The sequence below is a fragment of the Ochotona curzoniae genome, unplaced genomic scaffold (genome assembly GCF_017591425.1).
Source record: "Ochotona curzoniae isolate NIBS_2020 unplaced genomic scaffold, NIBS_Ocur_1.0 scaffold_2683, whole genome shotgun sequence".
NCBI classification, from domain to species: Eukaryota; Metazoa; Chordata; class Mammalia; order Lagomorpha; family Ochotonidae; genus Ochotona; species Ochotona curzoniae.
Genome location: NW_024467100.1, coordinates 446,815 through 474,376, shown reverse-complemented (window position 1 = coordinate 474,376; position 27,562 = coordinate 446,815). Strand labels below are relative to the sequence as shown.

Here is a 27,562-nt window from a genome sequence, read left to right as displayed (position 1 = left end):
CAGCTTGTTATTCTTCATTAATGAGACTCCAAAGTGGCCTACTCACATGGCCAAGCTGAGCTTCTGGGTATCCCAGGAACAACAGCTAAGCAGGGTCTTTTTCCCCTTGGGGCCTTTACCCACCAGGGGTTAGCAGGTGGTGACCTTCAGAGATGACATCACCCCCCCAAACACCCCCTCCCCCACAAAACCTCTAGAACACAATTTCCTAATGGCCTTTCTCCTCCTTCCATCCTCACAGAGGCCAACAGGCTGCCATGGCGACCCAGGGGGACCCAGAGGAGGAGCAGGTGGTCCCAAGCGAGGAGGATGAAGCAGACGTCAGGGCGGTGCAGGCCCGGTACCTGCGGAGCCCCTCTCCCAGCCAGTAAGTGTGCAGCGCTGAGCTACCCGCCCCCTTCCTATGACCATGATGGCGCATGATGCAGGGTGTGCCCAGGGAGCCCCAGCCACCCGCTTAAGCGCACACAAGCCACAGACCACAGACACTGCTGCCTGAGCTTGTAAATCAGGCCCTTGGAGAAGGCATGCCCACAGCTGATTGCAAAGAGGCCTGGCAGGCACTTGAGATAGTAGGGTGTGTGGAGAGCTAGGCTAGGGCACAACTGCACTTGGCATGCTGAGAGAAAGGTTTCCAGAGGAGGGCAAGCTGGACCGGAACCTCCAAGAGGACCAGGAGCTTGGCAGGGCTACGTGCAGTTGGTGCTTAACTCACCGGGATTACGGCTGGATAAAGTGATGGTGCCTGTGGAACCTAACAGAACAGATCAGGAGGGGAGGAGAAGGCCCATAGAGCCAGGTCCTGGATGAAAATAATTTTCGCATTTGTGATACAGTTGTGTTGCTCAAACCAAGAACCGTGCATGCCCGTGGCAAAGACAGGGTGCTGAGGGGTGGGAAACACTAGTTATCCCCCTGCAAGGTCCTTTCAGCCTTGTGAGAACTAATCTAGAACTTTCTTTGACCTCAAAGCCATGAAGGGTAGACCATGTTGAAGAATGGCAGATCTGTATGAATCTGTAAGAAAAACCATGAGGCGCTAATGACACGTCATCTTAATCGCCTGCCAAAGCTGTGTGAGAGGGGGCGGGGAAGGGTGCCTGTCTGTTATCTCCCACCATAGATGAGAGTTAAGCCCTAACTTCAACTTATAGATGGCTCTGTCGCCAGATTTGTGTGGAGACTCACTTAAATAATTGAGGTCACATCTCCTGGACTGTGAAAAGGGAAGGAAGCCCCCCCCCCCCAAAATAGCTCAAGCTATTAATCGTATTTAACTGCACCACTTAATGTCTGCCACGAGCCTTGTCTGCCCTGTTCCTGGGTGTTCTGGGATTTTGCTGGCTCAACACGCTTCCCCACCATAGCCAGACAAGAACCAGACAGCTGGGTCATCCTGCCCAGGGCTAGAGCACTTCACCCAGATGGGGTTTGGAGATTTTTGCCTTTTCAAATTTTTCATTACAACAACTAAAAGTCAAGTAAATAAATAAATAAAAGGAACCAAAAATCCTCATTTATGTTCCCACTTGGAACCACTGTCAAGATGGAGAAATTAAAAATGCAAAGGGACAGCTTTGCGAGCAACTTCGGTGGGCACTTCTTCCTTGCTCGGCGCATTCCCCAGCAGGCACCTGAGTGGAGGTTCTGGTGCTGTGGCTCCTTCTGGCTCCTGAATCTGTTGTTTTAGAGCCTTGTCCGAGTGCAGTCAAATCGGGGAAGAGCATAGAGAGTCTCCTAGAAAGGTGTTATGGACCAATTTTGCAAAGAGCCATTTCACTTCCTCTCACATCACATTGGCTGGAATGCAGCAAGGCCTTGCGTTCTCACAGGGGAGGCTAGGTGGGAAGGCCCATGGGCCCAGCACACTGAGCCAGTAAGTTTGGCTCAGCCAGTGCACTCTGTTGCCTTTGTTCCCACACTTAGAACACACTAGCAGCCTTCCAAGTGAGACTGCTTCAAAATCTGATGTGCCAATTGCTGCAGGCATGGTTCAAGAGTGTAAGATGGTTGGTTCAACAGGTATGCACCTTCTCCCTTGGGCCTGAATGCAACCTGTATGGTCTGGCCAGGACAACTGCAGAAAAAAGCTCTTGTTTAGTAAAAGGAGCATTGGGATGCTCAGCAGTCATGTCACTAACAAACGTGCCTGAGCCAGCCCTGGGGAGGCCTCCTAGAGCTAACCTTGACTCCACTCTGGAAGGAACTCCTTTATCTACTGTTCTTTCCACCTCTGGCTCTAGCCTTGGGTTGTTTGTTTTTGTTTGTTTTTAATTTTTTTATTTGAAAGACAGAGAGAAAGGGAGATACATATAGAGAGGAAGAGAGGTCTTGCATCCACTGATTCCCACCCAAATGGCTGCAACGCCAGGGTTGGGCCAGACCAAAGCAAAGAGCCAAGTACTTCTTCCAGTCTCCCTCGTGGGTGCAGGGCCCAAGGACTTGGGCCATCCTTCACTGCTTCCCCAGGCACACTGGTAGGGAGCTGGACTGGAAATGGAGCAGGGTGACCATTGCTACAGGAAACAGTTAACCCTGCCTGCCATGGTGCTAGCCCTCAAGCTCTTCTAGTCCATCCCTCTGACTGTAGAGACACAACAGGTTGCTGATCTATGATCTATGTAGGTTACTCCATGTATTGATAAGTGCATCTGAAGTCCTTTCCTAGGCATAGCTTCCAATATTGACTTATTTCTTTACTTCCTTGTCTCATTTTAATAGCAGTTACCTTGAAACGTTGACTGAAGTGGTAACTGTGGGTGGAAAGTCCAGTAGTTCCAGCAGGAGGCTGGATCAGAAGTGGAGCAGCTATGATAGGAACTGGCATTTTGCCATGGAATGGCAGGATCACCAATGGCAGCATAACCCACTACCACACAACACCAGCCCCTATAGTGCAATTTTTAGAAGATTTCACAACAGAATATTTCATTAAAAATGAAAGATGCAATAATAATAAAATAAAATCTATGCAAAAGCAGAAAGAAAGAAGAGAAAAAGCATAATACACAAGAAGGAAATGGTAGATTTATTCCCTATATATGTATAAGTAGTTGCATTAAAGGCAACTAAATTAAACACCCTAAAGACAAAAACTGTCAGATTCAATTGTTTTTAAAAGCCTATATACAGTTTGCAAGAGATACACCTTGAAAACAGGAATATATAAAGGCCAATAAATAGGGAAGTTGCAATGCACTATTTTCCTGGCTATTTGTCATGACATTAACATTTTGTGGTATAAAGCACCCATCACAGGTGGGCACCGGTTTGTACCCCAGATGCCCCACTTCGGATCCATTTCCCTGCTAATGTGTCTGAGGAGCATTTGAAGGATGATCCAAGCATTTGGCTCCTTCACCCACTTGGGAGACGTGGATGAAGCTTCTGGCTCCTGGCTTCAGACCTGCTTAGCTCTGACCATCACATACGTTTGCGCAGTAGACTAATAAAAGAGCTCTCTGTCTTGTGCTCTTTGTCTGTCTATAACTTTGCCTTTTAAATAAAATTAATAAATCTTTAATGAATAAAGCAATAAGCAGAATCAACCTACTAGCATATGCAGGACATACACCCCCAACATCAGGATGAACAGTCCAGCCTGATCATGCTGTTGTAGGGCTTTTGACCCCGAATACGGCAGCAACCTCAATTCTTGTCTCGCAAGAAAGAAGAATTTTCGTGCGGACACAGTTTAGTTTTAAAGCAAGATTTATTAGAAAAGCCGAGAAGAGAGACTCCCGTCCTAGTGACGGGAGGGGGCTTTGAAATAGGAAGGACCCTTACCCTCTGCCATAGTGGCAGGAGGAAAAGAAGAACCAGTATTAATGGTGGGGAAGGCACCTTTTAAAGGTTTCCCTGAAAGATGTTGCTCCATAAACAAAGAAAATTCCTGGTTTCCATGGTACCTGGCCTTGGGACAAAAGGCCAGAAAGGTGTCACTGGCCAAGTTCCTTGGTCCCTTTCTAATGATAAAGAGGCCAGTCTGAAGCCCTCCCCCTTGGCAATGGCCGGAGACGGGATGGGGCTGAGGCTTCAGGTGGGGAATTGATATGTTAATGTCACCCTTGTCTCTTGGAAGAGGCATGCTCTGGTGAATCTAAGACATGGTGGGGGATTTTATATTTGAGATAAAAATGACTTGGGGACCCAGAATACCCTAACTGCCTACTGCCCAGTCTAACTCCTCTCTCAATGTGCACACGTAACATTCACCAAAATAGGTCATATATTGATCCAACATATAAAAACAAACCTGTTGGGCCCAGCACGGTAGCATAGAGGCTAACTCCCCACCTTGCAACTGCCAGGATCCCATGTGGGAGCCGGTTCATGTCCCAGCTGCTCCACTTCCTATCCAGCTCCCTGCTTGTAGCCTGGAAAGGTAGTTGAGATCAGCTCAAAATCTTGGGACCCCGCACCCACATATGAGACCTGGAGGAAGCTCCTGGCTCCTGGTTTTGGATCAGCTCAGTTCTGGCCATTGCAGCCACTTGGGGCATGAACCAGCAAATGAAAGCTCTTTCTCCCTATCTCTTCTCTCTATAAATCTGCCTTTCCAATATAAATAAATAGATCTTTTAAAATGATTTACTCATTTTCCTATTTTATTTATCTACTTTTTTTTTCCTCCCTGAGAAACAAGGAGAAAAAGAAGAGAGACAAATAGACAGTGAGAGTTCCCAATGCCAGTTCACCCTCCACATGCCTGCAGCTGCCCCATGCTGGCTGGGGGCCAGAGCTGGGAATACAACCCAGCCTCCCATGTGGGTGGCAGGAACCCAGTTCCTCAACCCATCACCTGCTACTGCTCAGGGTGTGCATTAACAGGAATCAGGAACTTGGACTCCAACCTAGGCGTGCTGATATAGGGTGCGGGCTGCAGGAGGCCAGCTCCAGCTGAGTTTGGAACTCGCGAAGGGTGCATGGATGAGGCGCAAAGAGGAAAAGAAAGAGACGGACCACTAGGAATTCTTGATCATAATGGATGATGCACAAAAGCTGTCCGCTTTATTTATACAAAATCAGTCAAACTCTGGCTCAGACTTTTTACATCATGGTCAAGTGGGTGCTTCTAAAGATAACTGCCATTCGTTTCACCTAAGGCTAGGATGTTATCCACCTGGCGCCATGGCTAGGAAAAAGTTCTCAGTAGATGGTGCATATCGATCAGTAACACATTCCTATCACAATTCTCATTCTGCAGCTTGGTCTTGAGATAGTCAAGGAAGGAAGAACTTCACAGGAGGGACCTGAAAGATCAAAGAAAGAGGGAAAGAATAGATTCCACTACACCCTTGATTAGCATATTGCCACAGGATGCAGCAATAACAGCTTCTAAGCTGCTATTGATATTTAACAGTAACTCCGCAGAGGCAGACAATGCCTAAATAGATTACAGAACTCTTGCAAAGGGAGGTGGAGCTGCATTCATGTGGTTGTAGAGATGTCCGCTGGGCCCTGCCAAACAGCGGGAAGTTCCTTGCGGCCCAGCCTGCAATGGAACAATACTCTTCACACCTTCCTGTTTTCCACACCCATCACACGGACCCCAGCAGTGGGCTTCCCAACTGATGGTTTAACCACTAGACTAAAAGCCCATATCTATAAACAGATGTTTAGTGCTTGAAATCATACCGATCATGTTCTCTGGCCACAGGAGAATGACAGTCAAATAAAAACAGAAAAATAAGCAACAGATATTTGGATTAAATTCAGAATTCATTAATACCATACACTCACCAGAATATATAAAATTAAAGACAGATAATAGGAAATACGACATGAGGTGTGCAGCAGGCAGAACTCTCACTCATTGCTGGTGAGAGCGAGAATTGGTAGAAACCATTTGAAGCTAGTTCACAGTATCTACTAAAGTTGACCACACACCTCATCTCTGCCTCCCTAGGCTCCATCCTGAAAAGATGCTTAAAATCCTTTTGTCATCAGGGAAATGCAAATTAAAACCACCAAGAGTTACCATTAATATATCAATATTATAAAGTCTAAGCTTAAAAAGATAGCACCAAATACTGACGATAGAGTAAAGTCGCTGAAATGACCTGATGTTGCTGGTAGGAAGAAAAGTGGTACAGCCATCTTACAACTGGCTTGCCAGTTTCTTTCTTTCTTTCTTTCTCTCTTTCTTTCTTTCTCTCTTTCTTTCTTTCTTTCTTTCTTTCTTTCTTTCTTTCTTTCTTTCTTTCTTTCTTTTCTTTCTTTCTTTCTTTTACTTATTTATTTTTTTATTGCAAAATCAGATACATAGAAAGGAAGAGGGACAGAGAGGGAGATCCTCCATCCGCTGGTTCACTGCCCAAGTTGGCACAACAGCCAGAGCTGAGCTGATCCAAAGCCAGGAGCCCAGAGCCTTCTCCAGGTCTCCTACGCAGGTACAGGGCCTAGCAACTAAGCCACTGTGCCTGGCCCCAAAAATAATAATCTTGCTGACCAAAAGCAGTCAGCCAAAAAAGAATGTGTAATATGTAAATTCCATTCCTATATAAAACTCTAGAAAAGTGAGACAGATTTCCATAGTTACAGAAAACAGGAGTTGCGTGGAGCCCAGGGCAGGAAGGAAATGCTGTGGGATGATGGATAAGCCCACATTCTTGGTTGAGGTGATGGTTTTAAAGAAGTAGACAAATGTCAAAACTTACCAAAAACTCTCTAAGTATCTTCTGGTTATATATTGCTTGTATCTCAAATGAAGTTGTGTTTGTAATGCAGGAAAAGGTTCCCCCTCTTCTGGGAGGCAGCCTCGTGTAAGACATGAACCTCGGTGATGCAGTGGAGACCAAAGCTGAGGTCCACTCTGCCCTCCCACTTCCCCAACAGCCGGGAGAATCAACGGTTTAATCACAAACTTGCGATGCCAGTTTCACCAGTGGCAGAAACAAAACACACACACACACAATCAAATACTTGATAAACATCAAGTGCTTCCCTTTCACGGACTCACAATGTCAACCAATTTTTATTGAACCAGAGTTCCCGGCAGTAGTTAAGACGCCTGTTCCCTCAACTCTGCAGTAAGCAAACACAGAGTTCTGAGCTCCAGGGCATCATGGCTTGGGGCTGGTTTCCCCATCTTCCGCCCCAGAACTATCTTCCTAGTACTTGTGAAGAATCTAAAGTTCTATCCTTTTTTGTTTTATCTGTTTCGCTGATGGTTTGGGCCTTTAAAAAAAAATTAAGCGTGTGCCCAGTCATCAAATATCTCAGCTGTGGACACTTTTTAAAAATTGTATACATTTTATTTTTCTTATTTTTTACATATTTGATTAAGGTATGAAGGGTCAAGGACTGGAGGAAAGTGGGTGAGACCATTGTTTTCACATTCTCTTTTTTCCTTCCTGTATCTGGGGGGAGGGGAGAGATAAGGGAAGACCACCCAGCTTCACAACCATCCCTGGATTCCCCAAGAAGGAGCATGCTGTGAGTGTCCTGCTCAAGTGGTTTTGATAGTTCAACAGTTCTGTATTACTGCCGATCTTGCCTCTCTGATCACAGTGAATTCTCTCCAGACTCCCCTGGCTGACACAGTCCACCTTAGAGTCTCCATTTACCCAGGTATTCACTACCAACTCGGTTCTTACACCAGCTCCTAGGTCAACTGTAGCAAATTGCGACAAACTAGGTGGCTTGACAACAACATAAAGGAACTCTTGCAGAGTTTTACAATCCAGAGGCTGGGAGTCCAGGCAATGGGTAGGCTGCACTTCCTCCTCTCTGGGAACAACTCCTTCTTAACCTTCTCATCTCTGCCGCTACAGGTGTCTCTTTCCCTGTAGCAACAGAACCCCAACTCTAGCCCCTCCTTCAATTGACCTTCTTCTCTGTCTTCTCTTCCCAGGATGCTTTCAATCCCACCCTCATTTAGAGTGATCTCAGCTCTGAGTCTTTGACTTAATGAAAACTGCAGTGTAAGGATGAATTTCCCTAGGTTCTAGGAGACACAGCTTTGGGGAGGGTCACCCTTGCAGTCCCTGACCTGGCAGGCAGAGCTGCACTCTTCCCTGCGGAATGGAGGCAGGGTCTTGCAGAAGTTTACTCAGAGCTCCAGACAAACCAGCAGGAATCAGGATGGGCATTGAAGGTGGCTTGCTGCCCTGGCAGGGAGTCCCATCTATAAAGCTCAGCCCAGGATAGGAACCCACAGGGCATGGAAATGGCACCTCTTCGCTTCGGCCTGAGCTAGGCACTGACTTCACATACCTTCTGCTGAATGAGCTAAGCCACCGTGAATCACTGTCTCAGGAAGAAGACCTGGGGCCGGAGATTCCATCTCCATCCCCCTGGACTGAGAGCCATGCCACCCCAGGTGATACCCAAGTTGATGCCAAAATTTAAAACTGCTGTGCAGGGGACAGCTTAACAAGGATGTCTCGCCTCCCCAACACTCCTAAGCCCTCCCCATCACCCACAGGAATACCACCGAAGTCAGTGGGCCTTGCCCTCTTCCTTCTGAGCTGGTCTTTCCAAATAGAGGAGCAAAGACTTCATTGCCCTCTCCCTGATGCTCTTCCATTTCCCTTTATGTCTTGTTTAAGCAGGGTTCATTTCTGGCTTTGCCATCTCAGACCCAAATCCCTCAGGCCATGCGTTGTTGGTGTTCCTCTAGCCAGGTGTCCCCCACAGCTCTGCCCCTTCCCATCTTCCTCCCACAGTGACTGGGTGCCCACCTGGACTCTGGGAAGGAGCTGGGGGCAGGAGGTGTAAATGCTGCAGGTCCCTGTCGTGTTTCCTGGGGCAACACGGCCCTTCTCTATCCTTTCTCTTCTACATGGCTTTTTCCTTGAAGATTTCTCCACCTCGGCTCTTTCAATAAGCCCTTTGGAGACAGCTTGCTAAGAATCGATTTTCTTTATTTTCCTGACTTCCCTCCATCCCGAATGCCTGAACATGGCCTGTGTATGGACGTCATCTCCAAAGTGATTGAGGGAGCTCCGAGACCCAGGCCTTTTCCAGGAAAACCGAATCAAAAAAGACAGTCCCTTCTGGGCTGTGCAGGAGCTTGGGGAGGGTCTGGGTGGTGGAGGGTCTGGGTGGTGGGACCCCATCCCATCCCATTACCGGTTTAAGTCAGTGGCTTTTACAGTTTGCAGGCTGTAATCTGCAGTAGGATATGGCATTTGCATCTCAACTTAGCATGTATACACGTGCCGGGGGACTTCACCAAGTGCATGGAAATGGAATGGAAAGGTACAAATCATTCTGGTGTAAAAAAATTTGAAACTCATGCAGTTAATTTCATAATGCACATTTCTCATGAACTTTTTGAAAATCCCTCGAATGCATGGATTTCAAAAATTTTTACAAAAAAAAAATAAGCTTCGCTTTCAACTCAATTTTTCCCTTTTTGTGAAGTACGTTTATATACGCACATACCAGTTATTTTTCAAAAAGCTCGATTCTTACAATGGATGGTGTTCCCCACCCCCCACCTGCACTCCAAGATGCTGGACAAAACCCATTGAATTGATTTTATGATGCACTAATGGGTCACAGTGTGCAATTTTGAAAAGCACAGATTTTAAGAAGGCTGCCTGGTCTCCTGCATTCGGTGAGGAAGCCCATCAAATCCCCGTTATTGTTTCTCTCCCAATTCACCCTCAAGGCTTTTTAGCTGCTGTTTCCTGATCCTGTGATGAGGTACATATCGATCCTGGATCCTCTCTTTTCGCTGCCTGTCTGTCTTGAACAGTCAGCCCAGGCTGCTTTCTAATCAGGCCGTGATTGTCGGTGTGCCCCATCTCAGGTGCGCCGGCTGGAGCTCAGACATGGTCGTAAATCAAAGCCTCGGGACTGCCATCTCCCTGACCTTGCAAATATAAACAGGGCCGGTTGTCCGGGTCTCCGCCTCCTGCCTTCCCTCTCTCTCTCTCTGCACTTCTTCTCTGGGGAAAAGCAAGGATCTTGTTTAGGTCCGACCACACACTTTTCTTTATTAGCTTAATAAACCTTGTTCCCTGACTGGTGGACATTTCTCTGCGTGGAGCTGACTCGTGCGTAATCTGCGTAGCGCATTGCATGCTGAGTGTGAGTGAGCTGAGGGTTTCTGGTGCTCAGGGCTCAGCATCAGAAGCCAAGGCCAGAAAGTGGGGAGGAGCTGGGGCATGTAGCGATCTGTTCTTCATCTGCCTCTTTTCTCAGTTATGAGGTTGCCAGCTCCTTAAATGGGGACCCGCAGGATCTCCACGCACGGCTCCTCCAATTGGCTGGCTCATTAACCAAAGTTCAATCTTTCTCGCCCCAAAGTTTCTCAGTCATCTCTGTTTTCTTATTTCCATTTCAAATCCTCCCCCTGGCAAAAGGATGGCCTGGGAGTTGTAAGTGTATTTAGGGCTGCTTCTCAGTTCCCATTTTGTCACTTAGAATCAAATTCTCATGATTTGGAGTCAGCACTGTTGCCAGAGAACGCTAGGACCAAGGGCTCCCCCATCAGGATCCCAGGGGGCCACACTACTAGCTGGGATTTCTTGTGGGGACTTTCTGCACACCCGCTAGGTGAGGAGACCCCCTGGGGCTCTGGCCAGCACCTGCCAGTAAGCTGGGAAGACAGACTGCAGGGGTGGGGAAAAAAAAAAAAACCCTCTCTGGATGCCAAGTGCCTGAGACCCATAGAAGAACAAAGAAAATTGACCATGCCGGGGAAGCACAGGGCCGTGGGGGAGGGGAGATGTCCTTCTGACCCTACAGCAATATAGAATTTCTCAGTCTGGAACTGTCATGCTCAGTTTCGTCCCAAATCTCATTTCACGTAATACTGACCTTTAATAAATAATATGATTAATATTTTATTCATAGTGATGTAACATTCATTATTAATAACTCAAACTCCTTTAACAAATATTGTTGACACGGACAAAGCTATCATCTCGGAGGCTCTGGCTCTGGTGCCATGAAACATGGCTATCTGAAAAACAAAGATTGGTGCTGCTCAGGCCCCCCTGTGCAGGGTTGACAGGAGCTGGTCCTGAGGCAGGGTCTGGCTCTCCCATGAGGGCATAGTATTCTTTCCCATCCACGGTGGATGTGTTTGAGTCAGTCACTAGCACAGATCCTCTGGTGCTACTATCAAGAAGAATGCCTTAGCATCTGCACCAAACTCACCTCTTAGCGTTTAGATGAGCACAGTTCCTGGTATCAAATTATGCTAGACTTAAAGACTAAAGACAGTAGTTCTACTTCACTTCTCTTAGGGTGTAGGGTAGTCAGGAATGTAGATACGACATGACTGGGTGTCCTGACTCTGTTTCAAGTGACTTCGGACGGGGAGGTGTGGCCTAACAGGCTGAAGGGTCCACCTCTGAAACGCCCCTTCTTGTGGTCGGGTCAGAAAGTACAAGGTCAGGGCAGACTTCCCTAAAGAAGCAACAGCTGAACCAAGGTCTGAAAGAGGACGAAGAGACTGAGCATCCAAGCTGCAGACAGGGACTTCTGCAAACTCCCTGGGCAGAAGTGATCGTGGTAAGGATGGGTGGGCAAGGTTTGAGAAAACCTAGTACAAGCTGGGCTGGAGAGAGGGCAATAGGAGGGGCCTTAGAGATCCTTGGGTTGAATCCATACTGTGGTATGTGGACACCTTGCCTAGTATCCAGCATCGTATGTACATGCACCCAAGCCAGCCGCCTGCTCATCCATCCGCCCATCCGTCTATGTACCACTCGGTCACCAAACCCTGACTGTTCACGTTTCACACACTGGAGTCACAGGGGTAAATAAATAAGACCACTTAGACTATACTGTTACAGAGTTACTCTTACTCTTACCGTTTCTAGTCTTCTTTGCTCTTCATTAGCCAGGGAGAGCTCTAAAGGTTACTCTAGTCTTCGCCTCCCAGGATAATATCCCACAAACCTCATCCTTAGTCTATCCCTGTGCTCCCATCACCCTTACCTGAAAATGCATCTACTGGTCACAAGGAGTGTTTGGTGTAGGAGCTGAAGTGATCCGTGACAGGTGCATTCGGGTGCCCCTCAGCATGGGGGAGGAGGAGGAGGCTGCACTAGGCTTTAGACTGCATGGCCACATCCTGGGGAGAGTCCTGGGATACTCCTTCTCTGGCAAGTCCATTTGTGTTTGACCTTGATGATTCTGAGCACATCACTCTCCCACTGGTGGACTCTGATATGGATGCCTGCTGTAAGAGAATTGTTTTTTCCAATCAATCCATTCTAATTTATCGCCAACTTAGCTCAAGCTATCTCTGTCCAACTGGACTCAGCTCAACTCACTTCTGCTCACCTCAATTCATCCATCTATGCGTTCTTGTTCTCAGCACAGACTTTTACAGCACTTCTCTGAATCTACACGAACTTGAACATCCAGCTGAGGTTGCCCCCTCCATGTTCACATCTCTGTTCCAATCTGAACAGAACCAGTGTGTTGCAGTGGAGACGAGGTGGGGCATAGAGCAGGACTGTGCTGTGTTTGCAACACAGTCTTTCCATTTATTGGCTGTCTTGAGCAATTTCAGAGCCACAGCTTTCTCATGTATAAAACAGGAATATGAATCCCTACCATCTATTTTATGAGGATTTTATCAGAATTGAACTTGTAGATGGTGCTCATTAACTCTCCCCACTTTTTTAACCCCTCTGAATCTAAAGGAAAATGAAGACCAAAAAAAAAAAAAGACTCAAAGCTCACTCTAACATCATAACATCATTAAATAAGAAGTGCCCATTGGGCCCAGTGCAGTAGCCTAATGGCTAAAGTTCTCACTTTGCCAGTGCCAGGATCCCATATGGCACCAGTTCTAATCCCAGTGACCCCGCTTCCCATCCAGCTCCCTGCTTGTGGCCTGGGAAAGCAGTCAAGGACGGCCCAAAGCCTTGGGACCCTGCAGTCTGTGTGGGAGACCTGGAAAAGCTTCTGGCTCCTGGCTTTGAATTGGCTCAGCTCCAGCCATTGCAGCCGCTTGGGGAGTGAATCATCGGAGAGAAAATCTTCTCTGTCTCTCCTTCTCTCTGTATATCTGACTTTCCAATAAAAATAAAATTAACCTTTAAAAAACAGGTGCCCACTGAGGACATGTTTGCTAGTGGACTGGTGTGTGATCCTATCCCTTGTCTCTGCCCCAATTCCCCATACTTTCCAAGTCTCCTTGGCAGAGCCATAGAATCCTTGGGTAGAAATGGCCTTGACATTTACCCAAAATACTTCATTTGCCTTTCTGGCTCAGCCTGGCCTGGACTTCGGTGCTCAGAGTCAGGGCCTGTGCCTCTGTGCACATCTTCAGCATTTCACTTACTGCTATTCAGGTCATCCTTGTTAGCCCATTCCCTTAGAAGCAGGGATATCATGGGGAGTCGAGAGGACTATGGCAAACTACCCAGGTCATCAGTCCAGCAGAACCCGAGCAGAGGACAGGAACAAACCCCATAGGAGAGGAACCAGAGACAAGAAGGGGAACTAGACAACAGGAGATCCAACAGATTGAAGCCACATGAGGTGGGTCCTCCCAACCACAGGTAATCACTGTCCCACCCACAACTAATGTTCCGTGTCATTATATGTCCACTCCTACTCATAGATGCAACTCAGGTCTCAACATTGTTGGGCAACTGTGCCTCCACGTAGCCAGCATCCTGTACCCCCAGGTTCCTGAAACCGAAGAAGGTTTCCCCTTCATCTCCCATGTTCTCCCCTTGAGGCTGAACTCAGACGATGCTTCCTCATCTAGGAAGAATGCCCTTTCTTCAGGTACTGCCCAAGGTCCTCTCACACACGTGTCCTCTGCTCACAGGCACTCCATGGGCTCCGAGGCGGAGACAGAGAGCATTTTCATGGAGCCCATTCACCTCTCGTCAGCTGTTGCTGCCAAGCAGATCATCAATGAAGGTAATGCCATCAGAGACTTCACGGGAGCAGGGAGGGGACCGGTGAACACCTGGAAATCCTGGGTAGGAGCCCTTTGGAAGGTGCAAACAGAGAAAGCATTTCTGCCAGACCCATCTCATCCACGTTGGTGGGGTAAAGATGGAAATGACGATGCGATTGGGTGACCAGTTGCCTGGTTTGATTGTCAGGTGGCAGTTCCAACTTGCCTTTAGAACTTTTCTTCCTTCCTTCTTTCCTTCCTTCCTCCCATCTGTCCTTTCTTTCCTCTTTCTTTCTTTCTTTTTTTTTTCAAAAGTTAAGTGTAAATGTCCTGGTGTGTCTTATGATACATACATTGACCTTGGAGCCTAATAAATAGTTAGGCTATTTCTATTACATCCAAGGAGTTTTGCTCAAAAATACCTGCACTTCACTCATATTCACAGATGATCTTCAGGCTGAAATGTGAAGAGAAGGGTCAGGGTGTGGAGAGGTGCTAATGTCCCCGCAGTAAATTCCAGAGCAGACACCATGTTGTATTTTCTTCAAGGTGACTCACCCCGAATGAATGCACTTTCTTTTTTCTACTCAATTTTGAGCAAAGACTCTCTCACAACTTCTTCCTTCCTCTCTCCTCCCTCGTCCTTGGGTGGCCTCTTATATTTCTGGCAGAATGGGTTAGGTCAAAGCAACGTGCTTACAGAGCAGAATCCTGCTAGCCTTTGGATTCCATTCTGCCATCCCCAGACTCCTCTTGGACCCTCGATCCTCTGGGTCCCTAGCAGGGGGTCCAGGGAGGGAGGGAAGGCGGTTCTCAAGGCACCTCGCAGAGAACCAGAATTCCATCTGCAGCTGCTGGCTGCTCTGGGTAGCCTGGGAGGCCCCCACATGCTCAAAGGCCCCTGTGCCTTTTAGTTTTCAGTTTTATTTTTTCCTTCTTTCACCCTGTCTGGGGGCTATGGTGTTATGCTACACCAGCCCAAGGTTCTTGGATACAGGCCATGGCCCTTCCCCTGGCCCAGCTCCCCTGAATGGCTCCTGGCCCAGCCCTGGCCCTGGGAGGTCCCATCATGCACCCTCACTACTCACACTTCACTCTTCTGGCCTCTCCAGGCTTAATTCCAGAGGAGAACAAGTCTAGCTTTTGCTTTAAAAAAAAAAAATTATCTCCCTTTGAAAGCATCACTTTCAAGTCTTCGACATTCAACATCTAGGTTAAAAAAAAAAGGTTTTAAAAAATTCTGGGTCATTCCTACTGTCCCCTTCTCCGGGACAATCAGCCTGTGTTTTACTAACCTTAGTGACTGAAGAGCTATGAGCGACACAAAGCCATTGCCTACAGCACAGAGAGGAAAATATATTGGGTGACATTAAAGAGCACAACCGGGATCGCCAGGAACGAGAGGGAGAAAGCAACAGCCTTGGCTCTCAGGCTCGCCTCAGAGAGGGCAGGCAGGGAGAAAACCATGAGGAGCTAAGGCAGGGTGGGAGGCAGACTCGGAAGAGACCGAGGGTGAAGTCGGGGCCCCTAGCGGTGGTGAGAGGTCGGATAGGGGGAGAAATCCAGAGAGCCACCTGCTGCTTCTATGGCTGAGGAAGGTAGCACTGTGTGGCAAAGCACTGGCGGCTCAAATGTTGTGCATGAAAAGAAAGCTATAGAACGAGATGAGGGAAAGGGAGGGGCTTTTACTTTTGCTCGGTGAGATCTGGGAGAGCCAGAGCAGAAAACCTGGGGAATGGGGGAGGGGGGGCGGGGAAAGCAGAACCACCTCACCTATTTTTAAGGAGAGCAGTACTCTGGTTTCCCTCTTTCTGTCTTTGAGATGGAGGTCAGGGAATAAAGGTCCTCTCAGCTTGTGGTTCAGACCAGCGATGAAGGACGAGAGAGCAGGAGAGCTTTAGTGGAGTGAAGAAACCAGGACTGGACACCTACCAGAAGGCTCCAGGAAGGGCAGGGCCCAGTCAGTCCTCCACGTATGGCTCTGCTTTCCTAGGCCTCTCTGCCAATCAGGAAAAGACATGGTACCAGCAGCAGGACCTGGCCAGTGCCCACTTTGCAATTCATATTTTTTTTCCACTGTCTTTTCTTGGCTACTGGGGAAAAAAAATTACCCTACCTACTCTTGTCCATCTTCTTACACATCTTCCTTTTCCTCCCATGTTTAATAAACTATGAACAAATGTATTAAACTTTTAGAATTTGTTGCTTTTATTTATTTGAAAAGAGAGAGATCTTCCATCCATTGGTCCACTCTCCAGATGCCTGTGGCAGCCAGGACTGGGTCAAGCCAAAGCCAGGAGCCAGGAACTCAATCTGAGTCTCCCATGTGGGTGACAGGACTCAAGAACCTGAACCTTTGTCTGCTGCCTCTCTGGCTCTTGCAAGGGAGCTAATCTCAGAGGCAAAGCTCTCGGGGTACATCCAAAACTGTGTCTTAACCCCTGAACAAATATAGTATTGGGAGAAAATAAAGGTCTACCCTGATGAATTTGAGTTGAATTTGAGTTGAATTTGAGTTGTGTTAAATTTGAGTTCATTTGGAATATGTGAGCTTTCCTGACCAGTTGTTGGAAAGGTCCTGAGTCCTGCCGTGAGAATAGCATGGAAGCTCAGAGCAGGCTTCAGCCTCCTGTGTAAGGGAGGCCACAGACACAGCAGCTTACATACCAGTGGAAGGGAAACAATGAAGACATAACTAAGCAAAGTAAAGGCTGTATTGCCTAAGTGACTGCTCAAGGTCATACTCTGCCAAGGTTATTTTGCACTGCATAAAGGAGTCAGACTGACAAGGCAGGTCTGTTATGAAGGAGTGCCAGGTGTTCCTTTGATAGATACTGGTGGGTGTCCACTTCATTTTGGACACTGTGAGAGTGAGAAGTATGAGTCAGACATATGCCTAGGACGTAAGAACCTGAGTGCAACAACAATCAGGAACAGGGCTTTACACACAGCAGTGAAGGTACCACTTGAGATGCCTGCATTCATACATATCAGAACACTTGATGTGGGCCCCGGCTCTGCTTCTGATTCCAGCTTTCTGCTAAAGTGAACCACGGCAGGCAGCCAACAATGGCTCCAGTCCTTAGATCTGGCCACTCATGTAGGAGACCCACATTGAGTTTTGGGCTCCTGGCTTCAACTGTGGGCATTTGGAGACTGAATCAACAAATGTAAGATTCTCTCTCTCTCTCTCTCTCTCTCTCTCTCTCTCTCTCTCTGTTTCTGCCTTTCAAATAAACAAAATGTGTTTAAAATTATCAGAAAGCTTTAGAGAAAAATGAGAGAGAGTAGCTAAGCGAGGCTATGGCTCAAACTGATTACAGGGGTCCAGATCAGTGCAGTGGGGCCTCAGAACCTCCATTCAGTCCTTCCTGGCAGATCCAACTGACCAAGAGCAGTTTCTCTCAAGAAACAGGGAAGGCCGGGGTGTACCCAATTCATTGTTATGAGTGCCACCTGTTCTTCCATAGAATTCAAGCCACGGGGGCTGAAGGCAGATGCAGAATGCCAGGGCATGCTGGAGTCTGCAGAGCAGCTGCTGGTGGAGGACCTGTACAACCGCGTCAGGGACAAGATGGATGACACCAGCCTGTACAACACACCCTGCGTCATGGACCTGCAGCGGGCCCTGGTACAGGACCACCGAGAGACCCCCTGGAATGAGGTGGATGAGGTCTGGCCCAATGTCTTCATAGCTGAGAAGTGAGTCCAACTGCTGCGGACACAACCTTTTGCCCCATTCCTCTGGTTGGTGGCAGAGCGAGTTACCCCTAACTCTCTTCATCCTGACTTGCACTGCCTAGCCCCTTGTCTCTTCTCTATCTCTTGTCACTGACCCCTTTGAAGAGAACATTTGCAGTGAGGCCCTTGCCAGGCTGTCCCCTCCCGCCCAGGCTTCCTGTCGCAGTGATAACACACTCTTCCAGTTGTGACTCTGGCCGACATATCCCTCTTTCTGCCCTCAGGAGCGTGGCTGTGAACAAGGGGAGGCTCAAACGACTGGGAATCACGCACATCCTGAATGCTGCCCATGGCACCGGCGTCTACACAGGCCCCGAATTCTACACTGGCCTGCAGATCCAGTACCTGGGTGTGGAAGTGGATGACTTCCCCGAGGTGGACATCTCCCAGCACTTCCGGAAAGCTGCCGAGTTCCTCGATGAGGCCCTGCTGACCTACCGGGGTAAGGGTGGTTGCTGGCTCCAGGCTGTGGGGACTGCCCTGGGGAGAAGCCACGTGGGCTTATCTGCCGTGTTTTAAGGGAGTCTATCTTGAGTGTCTCATAAGCAGGAGGCTGAATCAGAAATAGAGCTGAATGGATCTCGCATCAGGCATTCCAAGAAAGAAGGTGGCTCTCACAAGTGACAAGTTAGTTACTATGCCAAATACCCACCCTGCATCCAGATTTTTAACTCAGTGATAGATCCTTCCACCAATCAACCCTGCTACTCTCCTGCAAATCAGAAAAGACCACCTTCCTCAAACTATTTCCCTACTGGAAATTTTCATCATAACCAAATAAGCATATTTTGACTTCAGTGTGCGGAGTGTCCCCTAGAGTTGTACAAAGTCTATTCATCAGCGTGAACCCAGAGCTCAACAGAGAAAACAGAAAATCCCCAGCCAGCCTCTGCCTTGTCCCTGAGGCTGCCATGAGGGTCCCTTTCAGGCTTTAAGGAAAAAATATGGCACCCCCAGCCAGGTTACTACAGACCAAGCCTAAGTTGTGCTTATGGCAAATGACACCATCTTTAGGAGAGTGAGCCTTTGGTCCTAACAACAGTCTGTGTCGCCTGGCCCTCTGAATAAAAGAGAGGAGGGGTCCCTGGGGAGAGAGAGCTGAGCCCTGAGCTGGAGCTGAAAGGGGTTAAGGAGAGGGGCCACGTGGGCCACTCAGGTACTGGAACAGGCATGGCTGCTACTAGCTCTGACAGTCATGCCTTTCTACATTCTTGGGCTCTGCACACACCCACCCTCCCACTCCCATCCCCTAAAGCCTCAGTCTGACCCACTGTGGGACAAAGACATGACCATAACCGATGCAAGCATTTCATCATCATCATCATCATCCACCTCCACCTCCTTTGTTTGATAAAGCTCTTACCCAATTTAGCCAAGGGTTTGCAGATTGGTAACAATGGACAGACTCCTGTGGCCCCAATTTGCATATTCAACAGGAATTGGAATGAAGGCATGGGAGGCACATTTGTCACAATTCTGAAGATGCAGAAGCAAGAACATGACTGAGGTACTGAGTGGCAAATGCAACTGCAGGTGACAAGATCAGGCCACATCCACCACAACTACTCACAGGAATTCGTGAAATTGTCCTCATGTTTAAAGCAGGCTACAAGATGAGCATGACTTAATGGTATTTTTTTTTAAGTTTTGTAGATTTCAGTTGATATACAAGGTAATTTCTTGTATGACAGATCCACCCATGTTGCAAGCTTGAAGGCACAAGTGAGTCAGTGGTCAGAACAAAGGTGGTGAGGGTCAGCTGGACCCTGACTCAGCCCAAACCAGAGATAAGTTGCTCCGCTCTGCATGCAATCTGTTCTGGGAAGAAACGGACATTCAAATTTTGAGTCTGAGTAGAGTGGTTAGGATAGTAAGGAAACATAAAAAGATGTTTGGATAATAATTGTAAGACAGAACATCCAGCAAAAGAAACATGTAAGAATATGGCAGTGATCAGTGTCTCATTCTTCATTAAAAGTCTAATTCAGACAGAAGTTTCATTCTCGACCCAAGAATGTCAGAATAGGCGACTATTAGAGAAGTCTGTTATTTGCTCTAACATCTGAATAAATTCTTTTAGAACTTGACTTATTTGTTTGAAAAGAGAGAGGGAGAGAAATGAGAGAGAGAAAGAGAGATCCTTCATCTGCTGATTCACTCCCCAAATGGCCACAACAGCCAGGGCTGGGCCAGGCTGAAGCCAGGAGCTTCTTCCTGGTGTCCCACTGGGTGCAGGGGCTCAAGCCCTTGGGATCTCCTCCCTTGCTTTCCCATGTGCGTTAGCGGGGAGCTGGGTTGGAAATGGAGGGGTCAGGACTCAATCTAGTGCTCATGTGGGATGATAGCATTGCAGACAGAGGCTTCATCTGTGGCACGGTCCACGCCGGTCCCTGAAAATATCATTTGCAAAATTCAACTAGCCCAAGCCAGAGCGAGTCTGTGTGTTTACATGAGCCATGAGCGCCCAACCATGGAGGCATCAGGCTGGTTACTGGTGGCACAGCGTGGAGGAGGGTCCAAAGGGAACATTCCAGGGAAGACCGGTGCCTCCTGGCAGTGCCATTCCACCTGCGTGGCTCATCCACATTATCCATGCCTTTGCTCCTCCCTCACGTGGGCGGAAAGCGGTAGAAAGGCGCTGCCCTAATACACAGGTGGGGACGGGGAGCCTGCCTGGCTGGCCCCTGTGTGGGGCCACGGGGAAGCCTTAGTGGACCCCAGTTCTCTGAGGAAGGCCCTGCAGCTGTATCATCTCTCTTGTCTTGGACTTCCAGGGAAGGTCCTGGTCAGCAGCGAGATGGGCATCAGTCGCTCGGCCGTGCTGGTGGTGGCCTACCTGATGATCTTCCACGACATGGCCGTCCTGGACGCACTGCTGACTGTGCGCAGGAAGCGGGCCGTGTGTCCCAACGAAGGTTTCCTGAAGCAGCTGCGGGAGCTCAATGAGAAGCTGATGGAGGAGCGGGACGAGGACTACCATGACGAGGAGGACGTGGCTGAGGAGGGTGAGGCCACCGGGAGCACGCTGGGGGCCCGAGTGCAGACCCTCACGGTGGAAGAGGACGATGACCTCACCAGCGTCCTGAGCGGCTCCTCCCTGGGCCAGGCCAGCCGGGCCTCCAAGCAGCCCACCCTCATTGACGAAGAGGAGGAAGAGAAGCTGTACGCCGCCTGGAAAAGGGGGCAGAGCCCGGGAGCAAGCCAGGGAGGGGAGCAGCCCCAGGACGGGGATGGGGAGGACGGGGACGTGGAGAGGGTCATCCAGGAGTGGCAGAGCCGGAATGAGAGGTACCAAGCACAGGGGCACAGGCAGCAGTGGGACAGGGAAGAGGAGGAGGAGAACGAGGCAGGCAGAAGACGCAGGCACACACTGAGCGAGAGCAGCACGAGCGAGAGCCTGCACGTGCTGAAGCAGCAGCTGCAGAGGAGCAGCCAGGGCACAGGTGCCAGGCGCCGCTCCGACTCCGTGTCCACCGACAGCACCTGGGATGTGTGGAACGAGCGCCTGCAGGAAATCGAGCAGGAAGCTTCCCGCAGCTACCAGCGCCGGAGCCGGAGGGAACAGAGTGCCAGCGACTGGGAGGCAGGCAGCAGCAGCAGGATGCGGGAGGATGATGAGCAGAGCGTGTGCTCCGAGGCCAGCTCCTTCTATAATTTCTGCAGCAGAAACAAGGACAAGCTCACCGCCCTGGAGAGATGGAAGATCAAGAGAATCCAATTTGGATTTCACAAGAAAGACTCGGAGGCGGGAGACAGCAGCAGCGAACAGGGAGCGCAGGAAGCAGAGGGGGCGAGGCAGCCGTCTGATGTGGACCTCACAGCCTACCAGGCTTGGAAGCTGAAACATCAGAAACAGGTAGGCAATGAGAACAAGGAGGAGGTGGTGGCGCTCAGCAAGGGAGAGGACTCAGTCCTGGCCAAGAAGAGGCAACGAAGGCTGGAGCTGCTGGAGAGAAGCAAGCAGACGCTAGAGGAGAGTCAGTCCCTGGGCAGCTGGGAGGCAGACAGCTCCGCAGCGAGCGGCAGCATCCCGCTGTCCGCCTTCTGGTCGGCAGCGCCCTCCGTCAGCGCTGATGGCGACACAGCATCAGTCCTCAGCGCACAGAGCCTCCGCTCCCACCTGTCCCAGGCCTCCAACCCCACCACACCCCTGCCTAACCTGCCGCTGGGGCCCGGAGACACTATTTCCATCGCCAGTATCCAGAACTGGATCGCCAATGTGGTGAGCGAGACCCTCGCTCAGAAGCAAAATGAGATGCTGCTACTGTCCCGCTCGCCATCCGTGGCCAGCTTGAAAGCAACGCCAGTGGCCGGCTGCCTGGGGGATGACCAAGTGTCCATGCTCAGTGGACAGAGCAGCTCTTCCCTGGGTGCCCGTGTCCCGCTCCAGAGCCAGGCCACAGCCAGCTGCGACACACAGTCGGTTCTGTCCTCCAGCTCTGCACGGGGCCCCAGGGCAGAGGGCCCTGGGGGAAGAGTGAGGGGGACCAGCAAGCCCATCTACAGCCTCTTCGCTGATGATGTGAACCTAAAGGAGCTGGACCGGAAGGAGAAGGAGATGCAAATGGAGCTGAGGGAAAAGATGTCTGGGTACAAAATGGAGAAGCTAGCCTCCGACAACAAACGCAGCTCCCTTTTCAAAAAGAAGAAGGTCAAGGAGGATGATGAGCTCGATGGCCTGGGAGACAGGGATGAGGACACAGATAGTGCCATCGGGAGCTTCCGAAACTTTTCCCGCAGTAACTCCCAAAAGCCCGAGACGGACACCACGTCCTCCCTGGCTGCTTCCCATCACAGAGAGGAGGTCAGCAGAGCCGGCAGAGAGGTGGATGGCAGCATCAACAGGTGGCTCAGCGGCCTCAGGACAGAGGACAAGTCCCCTCCCCAGAGCGACTGGTCAGGCAGCTCCCGGGGCAAGTACACCAGATCATCTCTGTTCCGTGAGACCGAGTCTAAGTCCTCCAGTTACCAGTTCTCCAAATCCCAGTCCCAGGAGCAGGACACCTCCTCCTACCATGAGGCCAACGGCAGCTCAGTGAGAAGCTCCTCGCGGTTCTCCACCTCCTCCACCAAGGAGGGCAGGGAGACGCACAAGTTCTCCAGGTCCACGTTCAGCGAGACCTCGAGCTCCCGAGAGGAGAGCCCAGAGCCCTACTTCTTCCGCAGAACCCCCGAGCCCTGCGAGGGCGATGAGTCCCCGGAGCTGCTGCGCCCCAACTGGGCCAGACCCAGGGGAGACTGGGAAGACGTGGAAGAGTCCTCTAAATCGGATTTCTCCGAGTTTGGGGCCAAAAGGAAATTTACCCAGAGCTTCATGAGGTCTGACGAGGAGGGAGAGAAGGAGCGAAGAGAGAACAGAGAGGAAGGGAAGTTTGCCTCCGGGCGGCGGTCTCAGTATCGGAAAAGCACCGACAGGGAGGAAGAGGAAGAAATGGACGATGAGGCCATTATTGCCGCTTGGAGACGGCGGCAGGAAGAAACCAAGACAAAGTTGCAGAGGAGGCGGGAGAACTGAGCCCGGCCTCGCTCCGGGGACCCCTGAGGACCCCGGGAGAGATGGAGCTTGGGGGGAAGAGGCGGGCGCACAAGCTGTCACCAACCCTGAAGGGATGCGGAAAAGTCTGCTCGGAGGACTGGAACCAAATGAAAGGCACCAAGCAGAAGGGTGCTGGGGGTGGTACGGGGATGAGGCAAGGGGCCCACCAATGAGAGGTGGAAACACCGGACCGCCTGGCACCTTTGCCGTGGCCCCACTGTGTCATCTCCGCTTTGGTGCTTAATTCCTTTCACTGGGAGAGTGCATCACCCAGAAAAAGAGGTGAGCGCAGACAAGCCTCGTGATTTGTCAGACTCCAGGAAGGCCACGAACACAGGAGGTAATTCTGTTTGTAGAGGTTTTAATGAGACCCAGAAAAATCTATCCTGGGCCAAATTTGACCTCTCCCTCAGTTGTGGCTGTTTCTTTTAACACTCAGTTCTGGCGGCTGCTTTAGGATGCTTTGGATCTCCAATAAATCGGCATATTGTCCATCTTTTTTCTTCATTCTGCTTACTTTTAACTTTTTGGAAATTAGGGGAAACCTACTTCCCCAAAATTCAAATGGACCATCACGAGCCATCCTGTTTATTCCCTCAAAACGTATACTACCAGATCATATTATCGTCTGCTTGCTATGGTAACGATCAAGTATTTAGTCTACAATGCAATGCAGTGGGCAATCCCACCAGGAAAAACCCGGAGAAAAACAGAGGAACCTAGATAGAAATAAAGAGAATGAGTGTTACTGAGGTGAGGGTGGCAAGATGAAAAGGAGGGAGAGGATCCCCTTGAAATGGCAGAAAAACACAGCCTCACACACAAGGAGGAGATGGATTTCCAGAGTTTGAGGCCATGCTTGCTGTGTCGCCCTTGGAGATGGCAGTCCTGAGACGGTCCCTTTGCTCATTCTGTGTGTGCTGGCTTGGCTGAGAACTCTCTGTTCTTTGCTCCCAAAGCACTTGGCCAGGACACAAGTTGGGTTGCTGAAGCCAGCAGTTACGCTTGGAGCACACGACTGCAACCCTGAGTGGACTTGCTTCTACCATTGACAAGCTGCTACACCCCTCTCAGGACCTAAAAACAGGCCCGTGCCACCCAGGGGCCGGGGATGCTTCAGCCAAACACAAAAGTCTATTCAGGACACCCAGCTGGTGATGCTGGGATTCACCAGGGACAGGAAGCCTCCGATATGGGACAAAGGGCAAGGGACAGTCACATGGTCTTCTGAAAACTGAGTTTCCAGGGGCTGTGGCAATAAAGCAAGCTTCCCAGGCAGATTGTCTCAGCATCGCACGTTTCAGTGAGCACAAAGATACAAATACCAAGGCAGAGGAGAAGGTGACTTGGACAAAAACTCAGAACTGCCCGTAGCTAGGATCAAAGCACCTGCCTGTCTTGCCCCCTATCGCTGTGGGCCACAGTTCAGTTGTTGGTGCCCATCCCTTCCTCCACTGACACAGAGAGTGCTGTGGGGGGAGGAGGGGTGCTGGCTTTGTCCCATTTGCCCCTTTCCTTTTTCTTTTGTTTGTCTCACTTTAGCCCTCCTCAGTTCCTGGTTCCAATGCCCAGTGAATAACTCTCACCTTACAAAATCGTGTTACTATGGAGTAACGTGTAAGAGGGTCTGTTTAAGCCCACTTCACTCCCTGGGAAGTGCAAGGCTCCCTCTCTTAAATCACACCTGGAGGGATGTTTGTGATGTAGATACAGTCAAGGTAGCACTTGCCTAGGAGAGAACCGCAATGACCTTAATGGACCCCTCTACCCATCCACAAGGAGCCATCTAGCTCAGGTCTCTGTACTTGCCTTTTAACATAGCTAGCAGAATATGTAACTTGATCTTACCTATGTCGAGCTAGACAAGGAAATTCATTTAAAACCATCCCTAGTCAGTTCCCACTCAAAACCCACTAAAGCAGTGTTGGCCATTTAAAGCATATTGGTCTGAAGACTCACACTGGTCTTTCTCCAACCCTGGGAGTGAGCTTTGGGAAACACAGAAAAGAAGACCACTCACTCAGTCTGCTTTCAGTTGAGCTCTTAGTTTAGCGGGTGATAATAGGCCCACGGCCACGGGTAGACGAGCTCAGCTCAGCTCACTACACTGGATCTTAGCCAAAAGCCCAAGAAGCAATTCAGCTCACTGGAGGAAGAAACCAGACCCAGGTCAAAGTCACGGTCTAGAGAAACGTGTTTGCTTGTGGTGTCTCCAAGACCAGCTATGTCTGGATCCTGTACTCAGGGAAGGATCAACCCCTAAATTCAGGATTCTGAATTCAGCTCATTCCTGGCCTCCAGAGTATATTTTGGAAAACCACATCAGTAGAAATTGCGTTTGGTTTATGATGAACTTGAAGAAGTACCTGTGATTTGAAGGTATTTTTGACTTATGCCTCACAGAGGATGATAGAGTGCAGTCTTAGCCTTAGTCTCTCACTGACATTGGAAGGTGTGTGTCTGTAAAAGTCTCCACAGGAAACAGATGGCATATCCAACATGGCATTTGCAGAGGAAGGGATCCAAGAGGAGATAGCAAAGTGCCTGAGTGTCTGCCAGGGTAAGAGATAGCCACCACTGAGGACCCACAGGTCCCAGCAAGGAGGCTGCCCCCAGAGAATGCTGTGTGGGTCCCAGCACCATCCCTCTAAACAGCCTGGTTGAGTGGTAGAAACAAATTCCCACACATACCTCTCCTCCTGGTGTTCAGTCTCATGCTAAGAACTTCTCTGGCCCAACCTAACGAGAAGCCTGTGGGCGGGAGGGTTTAATTAGTATAGAGAAGGGGAAAAGATGGGTCTGGAGGGGTATACAGAGAACCACCACACCAAGGTGAACATGTTGACATGCCAGGCCATTTCTAAGCACCTTCACATTGATGTGGTCCCAAATGCCTGAAGACACTAAACACAAAGTCAACATGCTCTTAAGAATTAATTACCAACTGGAAGACTGTTCGTAACACCTACTACGAGAATCAGTCATCTTGTTTTTCAAGAAAGAAAGTGAAGAAACAGATCCGACTCTATGACCTCCATCTACTTGTGAGTTATATACTAAGAAAAAAAAATTTTCAAAATACCAGAAGGGTCAGTTGTTCAGCGTATTGTGTGTCACCACAGGAGATACCCACATGCTGTATCAGGGTGCCTGAGCTCAAATCCCAGCTGCACCCCCAGTTCTAGCTTCCTGTTAATGTGTGCTCTGAGAGACAGCCAGTGTTGGCTCAGCTACTTGGATCTCTGCTTCCCACGCGGGAGACTAACACTGAATTCCACCTCATCCAGCCCCAGCTGTTAGGGCACTGGGGAGTGAACCAACAAACAGAAAGTCTCTCTTTCTTGCTTTGCCTTTCAAAAAATATTTTGAATAATTTACTTTTATTGGAAACCCAGATTTACAGAAAGATTTTTCATCCACTGATTCACTCTCCAAATGGCTGCAACAGCCACAACTGAGCCCATTAGATCTGAAGCCAAGGGCCAGGAGCTCCCCCCAGGCCTCTTATGTGGATGTAGGGTCCCACGGTTATGGGCCGTCTTCTACTACTTTTCCAGGTCATAAATAGGGGGCTGGATGGGAAGTGAAGCAGCCAGGGCATGAACCAGTGCTCATATGGAGTGCTTGCAGACAGAGGATTAGACCATTGAGCCATCATACCACCCCCCACCAACACCACTACATAGAGCTGTCCTTGCAGGAAGAGTCTTCAGTACAAATCTACACCTGTGCTTAGGAGCATCTACTTTTCTTGATTAAAAACATCATCCATGTTGTGTACACTACTCCAAGTCTTCCGCCAGCTTCAGTTCCTTTGCATCATGTCTGTGATCTGTTTCAGGAGCTATTCAGAAGCAATGTTCTCTGCTACACACAACACACACACACACACACACACACACACACACACACACAATCACAAGTGGATTTCTTACAAAACCAGCATTTTAAGCCATCCCATCTCCCCAAATATCCATCAAATTCAGTGTAGATCCAGCCAACTATTTTGCTTATGAAAATAGTTCATAAAAGCTTACTTTTACGGGTCCCGAATACATCCCCAGTCATTTTCAGGCGCTGTGACCCTCGTAGCACCTGTGAGCAGGTGGGCACGCAGTGCAGCAAATGCAAGCCAGGCAATCCCACTGCCATCCCTTCCCTCACCCAGGTCCTGAGTGAGCAAGGAACAGAGACACATGGTTTCGCTCTGAGTGTCCCCAAGCTCCTGAAGGTAAACGCTTGGAGTCAGCTTGAGTAGCAACAGAGACAGGGACCTCAATCAATGATTTAATTCCATCGAGGTCAGCTCAGCTAGCACCGGGACACTGTGCTGCTTGAAGTGATAGAAGGCAGACAGGTTCTTAGAGATGTCCCTCAGGAGAAGAAGCTTTTGAAAAAGCTGAATTAAGGACTGTCGCACTCCCTGGGTCTCAACAGTAGGCAGGTGTATCCACCCG

At 49.4% G+C, this 27,562-nt stretch overlaps 1 protein-coding gene across 1 annotated transcript; it reads left to right on the top strand.

Moving 5' to 3' along the window:
- Nucleotides 1-251: 251 nt before the first annotated feature.
- Nucleotides 252-23,122, top strand: STYXL2 (serine/threonine/tyrosine interacting like 2). Its single transcript, XM_041003381.1, has 5 exons — nt 252-367; nt 13,754-13,848; nt 17,299-17,530; nt 17,794-18,011; nt 20,344-23,122. Exons 1-5 carry the CDS (start codon nt 258-260, stop codon nt 23,082-23,084), a joined length of 3,396 nt encoding a protein of 1,131 aa, XP_040859315.1. The 5' UTR covers nt 252-257; the 3' UTR covers nt 23,085-23,122.
- The last annotated feature ends 4,440 nt before the right edge of the window (nt 23,123-27,562 follow it).